This window comes from Camellia sinensis, chromosome 8, assembly GCF_055761805.1.
Source record: "Camellia sinensis isolate YWXY chromosome 8, ASM5576180v1, whole genome shotgun sequence".
In the NCBI taxonomy this organism is placed as follows: Eukaryota; Viridiplantae; Streptophyta; class Magnoliopsida; order Ericales; family Theaceae; genus Camellia; species Camellia sinensis.
Window position 1 is genome coordinate 87710357 of NC_138968.1, and position 7697 is coordinate 87718053.

The window sequence follows — 7697 nt, forward strand, 5'->3', positions numbered from 1 at the left end:
GCAAATACAATTGCGGCCAATTCTAGGTCATGTGTCGAGTAGTTCTTCTCATGTGGTCTTAATTGTCGAGAAGCATAAGCAATTACCCGTCCCTCCTGGATTAATACACAACCCAGACCCTTATAAGATGCATTAATACAAATCACAAAGTTCTCTGTACGTGTGGGTAATGTTAACACTGGTGCAGTTGTCAATCTTGTTTTTAGTTCTTGGAAGGCAGATTCTCTTTCATCATTCCATTTAAAAGGTTGTCCCCTGCGTGTCAACTGAGTAACAGGCATAGCTATTTTTGAAAAATTCTTGACAAACCTTCTATAGTACCCAGCTAAGCCCATGAAACTGCGGACTTCTGTTACATTTGTTGGTGTAGGCCAATTCATAATTGCTTCTATCTTCTATGGGTCCACTAAAATCCCGTCTCTATTGATGACATGCCCTAAAAAGACAACCTCATCCAACCAAAATTCACACTTCGTAAGTTTAGCAAAATAATTTCTTTTCTCTAAGTGTTTGCAAGACAGTTCTCAAATGTTGTTCATGTTCAAATCTATTCTTTGAATATATCAAAATATCATCAATAAAAACCACAACAAATTCGTCAGGATAAGTCTTGAAAATCCAATTCATAATGTCCATAAATGCTGCAAGTGTGTTAGTCACTCCAAACGGCACAACAAGAAACTCGTAGTGACCATACCTTGTTCTAAATGCAGTTTTTTCAACATCTTCTGCTTTCACCTTCAACTGGTGGTAGCCGGATCTCAAATCAATTTTCGAAAAGAGTTGTAAACCCTGTAACTAATCAAATAAATCGTCAATTCGGGGTAATGGATATTTATTTTTGACCGCTACCTTGTTTAATTCTTAGTAGTCAATGCACAAACGTAAGGTTCCGTCTTTCTTCTTCACAAGTAACTTGGGAGCGCTCCATGGCGAAGTGCTTGGTCGTATAAACCCCTTGTGTAGTAAATCTTGCAACTGTGCTTTCAGTTCTTTCATTTCAACAATGGACATTCTATATGGAGTCTTTGAGATAGGCTGGATGCCTGGGACGACATCAATGGCAAACTGTATTTCCTTGTCCACTAATCCTCCTGGCAGTTCATCAAGAAATACATCCGAAAATTTTTGGACAACAGAAATATTATTCAATTCAACATTTGTAGATTGTTCAGACAACACACTACACAGGTAACCCTGGCACCTTTTTTTGATTAATTTACATGCTTTCATTACTGAAATCAAATAAGGTGGAGGCATTACTCCATTATCCACAAATTCAAATTCAACATGCCCTGGCGGTTTAAACACAACCCACTTTGTCACACAATTGATAGTGGCACAATATTTCGATAGCCAATCCATACCCAAAATTATATCAAAGTGCCGAATATCCAAGGGTAACAAATCTACATATAAGATAGTATTGCCAATTCGCATATCACAAACATGATACACAGATGTACACAGCACAGATTCCCCAGATGGAGCAAATACATATAGCAAATATGGCAATGATTCTAGGGGTCTAGTCAATCAAGATGCAAATATAGTAGACACAAAGGAATGTGTTGCGCCGGAATCAATTAACACAAAAGCATCTTGATTGCATATAGAGATAGTATAGACCTGACTTTCTCCACGCGCCCCCCTTTCAGAGATGGTGCAAATAGGTCTTATTATAGTTCGGACTCTTGTCATGGTTTTGAATCTAATCTCACAAAGTGGAATGTGAGACTGATAAACACCAAAGAGTCCAAATCTGACAATTGGTTTTGGAAAATCGATTTTGAATCAAAAAAGCCAAACATGGACTGCTTTGCCAAATTACAGAGTTGCCACCTAAATATTTTATTTTTGGAAAATTTAGGAAACCCTAACTCGTGCCAAAGGCCACATGTTCGTCATCACCAAACTTGCCTCGGCTCAGGAACTTGGATACGAGAGGAGAAGGTCCTGAAATGAGCACCCCCACTCGCCCGATCGAAGATCGGCCTCTACTAAGCATGATATGTTGTTTTATAAACACGTGTATTCTTATTTCGATTATTAACTAACTTACTATGTGATGCACACAGCATACAAGTGTAGACTCGATCACGAGAATTGGAACAAAACAACGCATGTTTGTTTTTGAAAATGGTTTGAAAGTGCTACTCACAAGTAGGCTAAAGCGCAGATTTTCCACCCTCAAGTGGACTTTAAAACATGATTTTGCCACTTCGCAAAGTGGGCTTAAAACTCACAATCATTAAGTTGTTCCAATTCAAGCAATCAAGCCTTCACCCACAGGCATTCATGCAGTTAACACTTAAGCAAATAGCCTCATGGCAAGTATACTATCATGGCAACACTCACACTCATGCAAGGACGCTAAAGCGTAAACACTTACAGTGTACTCCAAGTCAAAACAAAAGTTAGTTAGAAATCATGCATGATCCTAACTATGTTACGATGCCTAATGCAACACATGCAAAAATGCAACTAAATAGGCTCAGCTATCTACTATGGCATATGAATGCAACACTTTGATAACATGTATTCAAAGAAGTATTGAAATATGATGCAGTTTGAATGATGCGCCGAGCCCGGTATATGCAATATGAATGAATGATGCAAACATGCGAGCATAAGGTATGCTAATCAAAACGTGCCCTAATCTAACCACCAAAAGCGGATAAATAAATGGGAGAAAGAAGTGGCGTTGGAAGACTTGCACACACATTAGCACGCTTATTATAACATTGCGTCCTCTCGAAGGAGGGTCCGAATAAATAAGCTAAGCTAATCTAAGCTAAGCTACTTATTACAAACCAACTAATTAACTATGCAAGCTAATTAATTATTACAAACCAAGTGAAATAACTAATTACACAAACTAGCTAAAATATTACCACACTCGAATAATTAGCTATGCTAGCTAATTAAAGTGATAAAGTGGCCTCGCGGGTGAGGGAGACATGCATGCTCGGTTGGTGTGTGCTCGGATATCCATTGTTTTGCCGTCAATTGCCTCTGTTTGCACGTGCCTTGGTTTCTGAACGTACAACCAACCTCCACACTATTTCTGCTCTAAAACAGGATGATTTCTGCACAAAGTTGGACTGGTGGCCGGTCGGCCACAAAAAGTGACTGTCGGCCACCTCAACTAGCCGGTTGGCTAGTGAAAGTGGCCAATTTGCCACCTGCTTTTCCAGACTTCTGGTTTTACTGCAATAGAGAACAACAGAGGCACAACAATGTATTTGTAAGGAAATATGTGTACTACCACACTCCTCATCATTTCTCAAGCTCAAAGGAGTGTGATGCTCGGCTTTCAAGCCACCAACCAAGCATCTCAATGCATGATGGCCCAAAAACCAAGCTTGTACAAGCTTAGCGAATGCACAAACAATACACAAAATGCCTCCACCCTATCATGCATGATCATGGGTGTTGCCGACCAAGAAATGTGACATGTTTCATCACTTTGAGTATGAAACGTCCCACATTTCTTGTATTTGGATTAACGTCCGATCCAAACACATGCAATGCTACACAAATGCTTATCTTACACATGTTTTACTTGGTCCAATTCTTGTTTACACATTTTACATTACCGAGCCATCCATTAACCGTTTAAGTCCAATGTGAAAAGTTCACTAATTGGAAAGATGGTCTAAGCCACAAGTGCCTTGAGCATGAAAGAGGTTTCATGTTGTTGGTTAGTAGAAATCCTCAAGGGAGGATTAGAACCATTAGGCATACGAACCTCAATTCCACATTCAAGTCATCAAGGGGCTCAAGACTACTTTCAAAGCGAATGAAAGATTGAAACAATGAAGTGCAATGAAATACATTTTAGCACTGAAATAATATGCTAAGTGACTCAAAATCATGCAAACAACCCATGTAATGCATGTTTAAAGGCTCAACTCATTAAGCTAATGAAATGGGTTACACCACAACCTTACAACACAAGCCTCAAAGGGCCAAACCAACTCAAAACAGAGTTAAAGCATGCCAAAACAAAGGGTAAATCATGCTGAAATTGAAGTTTAAGAGGCAAGAAAATCATGCGCACAAAATGGCTCACAAGTAAGGCATAAGGCACAACTCTCCAAAGAATTTAAAGAGTGATATATGTGAGAGTGTGACAGTGGAATATGCTCTGAAATCACATGCTAAATGATTTCATATCATGCAAATAACTCAAATAAAGCATGCTAAGAGCCTTAAAACACAAGGCTAGTAAAGGCCAACTACACTATAGCTATACAAAGCAAGTCTCAAGGGACCAAGGCCACTCAAAATAGAGTCTAAGCACGCCAAAACAAAGCCAAAAACATACTGGAGGGGAGCCAATGCATGATAGAATGATAGGCTAAATCACCAAGCACACTAGGCTAATAAGCATGGTTACACCACCAGTGTAAGAAGCAAGCAAGAGATGTTCCAACCAACCAAAAATAGAGTTATAACATGCGGAAATAAGGCCAAAAACATGCTTGAACTAAGCTAGCATAAGCCATAAAAAGATGCTACTTTGTAGTGCTAACAAGGCATAGCATAGAGAGACAAGGAGGAGAGGCCATCCCCTCCCATTTTGGGCCTCCAAACAAACTTTCAACCACTGAAATTCCCCTGGAATTCAATGGTTTAAAGCCAAAACAGGATTGTTTTAAAAGCTTTAAAAAGTGACACAACACTTAGCAAACAAGCTATAAAGGAGGGTTGATCACCCCTAACTCCAAAAATACTTCAAACCACCATTTTTAAGCCTAAAAAACAAAGATTTTTGCAGTTGACAACTTGGCCAAAAACAACATGCAAAGGTGGCCAAACCAATGGATTAAAACAAAGCTTAAAAGAGGATAGAGCCTTACCCTCGAAGCACAGCAATAAACAGCAACTTCTTGAGCTAAAATCAAGATTTTGACTTCAAATAGGACCTCCAAGCACCTCAGCTACAAGGTAGAGGTATTTGATCAAGAGTCCCTTTGTAAAGGTGTAGAGAATTTCCACTTTCAAGCACTTCCAAGCACAAAAATAAGAGAGAGAGAATTCTAGAGAGAAAGAGAGAGAGAGGAGATTTTTTGCTCTAAAAAATCTGAACCCCTTGGAAGGGGGAGGGACTTCCCCTTATATAGGAATATAAGCATAAAGCTTGTATTCATCCCTCCATACACGTGTATGGAAGATGAGCCTCAGTGCTCAACAGCTGGCTCAAAAGATCTGAAAATATCTAAAAAAGGAGAAAATTGGCCGTTGGCCACTTCAGGTGGACGGCCGGCCACCCTCCCTAGCCGACCGACCACTTCAAGTGGCCTATAAGGGAGAAAAGTGGCTGACAAGTGCCAAAAGTGGCCAGCAAGGCCTTCCCTCCCCCCCCCCCTAGGCAAGAGGCATCAAGGTTTGGCCCAAAAACAAGGCCAAAACAAGAGTGTAAAGAGGTTCAAAGACAAGGCACTCGCCTGAGAACTTCGGACACTCAAAATGAGCGCAAACATGCACAATCATCGCACGCACAAACGATGACGTCTGAGTCTTAAGGTTGGTCAAAAATGGGGTGTCTACAGATAGTTCCTAAGACAATAGCTACAGTATTCCGTGTGTCACCTGGGACAAGTGCAAAGACTCTCCCCTCTCTCATTGTGTCTCTGGTGGTAGTAGGCCTCGCGGCATTGCCTGGTTTCGGGATGGATCCGGTTGAGCTAATGGCTAGTTTTCCACCTTTTTGCTATTCAGTTTGGGTGCAATCCCTTGCCATATGCCCCATTTCCCCACATCTGTAGCACGCCCCAGAAATACGGTAACAAACTCCATGGTGTTTCTTACAACATTAAGTACATGTTGGTGCCGTATTTCTAGTGGAACCCAAAGTGTTTGAAGACCCCGTGTTTTGTTTCTTTGATGATTTCTTTCCTAAGAAAAAGCCTTGCCTTTTAGCCTTCTAGTCGGCTAGTGGCTTGCCTCGATTGGCCATGTTAGTTTCTGACATTAAGACTCGGTCTAACACATCAACATATGTGGGCAATTTCAGCACATTTACCGTTTCCAGAATGTCATTGTGAAGACCATTTTCATACTTCCTTGCCTTTTTGTAGTCGGTATCAACCATATGTGGGGCGAATCTAGCCAATTCGGTGAACTTGGCTTCGTATTCAGCCACAGTCATATTGCCTTGCTTCAACCCTTTAAATTCTGACACCTTTCTATCACGGACACACTGAGGGAAATATTTCTCGTAAAAGAGAGCAAGAAACTGTGCCCAGTCAATGCCCTTGTTATCATCATGGACTAGCATCCACCATCTTCTAGCTTCATTTTGTAATGTGAAAGTGGCCAGTTGTACTTTCTGTGTCTCCAGGCATGGAAATACCTCAAATAATTTTTCAATACCAAGAACCCATGCTTCAGCCTTCAATGGGTCCACACCCCCATGGAACATTGGTGGCTTCATTTTCTTGAACTCTTTAATCAAAGCTATTGTTCAGTCATCATTTTGCAAATCTGGTATGGGTTGCACCAGAGGTAGGGGTTGCGGGTGTTGCCACTGTTGTTGCCATTGTTGTTGTTGCCTTAGTGTTTCTGCCATGTCTTGCATCATTCTCTCCATTCGGTCTAGTCAAGTAGTGGAGGACCCTTCTAGCTCGTCGGCTTTTGTTGTCACCATTATCTAATGAGACTTGCATTATATTTCTCATAGAAGATATGTACAATATTCATATACAAAAGAACAAAAGAGCACATTCATACAATTAGGCAACAGTTATATATATGATATAGCTGCATACTTCGAGTCACTTAGCAAATCCTCAATGCATTTCACACATATATTTATCATATGAATGCAATTTATGTCTTTTCTAGGCACTCTATCACTCATTTGGACAACTGTGTGACTTATTACTCGTGCTCTGATACCACTCTATCATGACCCAAACTCACCCCTATGGATTAGAGTCATAACCGGCCTGTAATCATGAGATTATCTATGGCCTCAGTCAGAAATCAAACCATATTTAATAATAGGGGGCCAAATTGCAGAAGCAATGCATGCACAAAATGTCCGACGAGCTGTGCATACATGGTTTAATCAAAAACTTTCTTATATACATGAAATAACTCACACCATGCAATATTTACATTATGTATGTACTACGTACATCCAGGATCATTCAAACAGTATCAACACCAAATTTCATGGTTGTACACAAAGCTGGTCATACATGACCATAAGAGAACAAAAACAAAAGTAAGCCTCTTGCGCGAGGCAACCTTGGTTAACTCCTCAAAACTAGGTTTCTCATGGCTCACTGGGGTTGAGGCTAGAGATCGCGTTGCTCACCTACATACACATAAATAAAGAGTGAGTTAACACCCAGTGAATAATACAAAAGTAAAAGAGTTCATGAATGAGATTCGTTTAATTCATAGGTTATAACCCAAACTTGTTGGTCGATACCAACGCAAAATGACCTTAGGTCCAACATATCATACTTCTCATCCATATTCATATACTAAACGACCTCGGGTCCAACTCATACTTGTAAAACGACTCTTAGTCCATTACATACAAAACAACCTTGGGTCCAATTCATAGGCAAAACGACATTCAGTCCAGTATATGCTAAATGACCTTAGGTCCATCATATGTAAAGTAACCTTGGATCCAATTTACACACCAATCGACCTTGGGTCCAACTAATCCAATT

The 7697-nt window shown here is 40.2% G+C and overlaps 1 protein-coding gene across 1 annotated transcript; it reads right to left on the reverse strand.

The window, feature by feature from the left end:
- Positions 1-5932: 5932 nt before the first annotated feature.
- Positions 5933-6442, reverse strand: LOC145797875 (uncharacterized). Its single transcript, XM_082885306.1, has one exon. The coding sequence runs from the start codon at positions 6440-6442 to the stop codon at positions 5933-5935; it is 510 nt and encodes a 169-aa protein (XP_082741432.1).
- Positions 6443-7697: the final 1255 nt, after the last annotated feature.

Excerpts from the sequence above, each read along its gene's own strand:
- LOC145797875 (XM_082885306.1), bottom strand. The coding sequence starts at position 6,442 with ATGAAGCCACCAATGTTCCATGGGGGTGTGGACCCATTGAAGGCTGAA.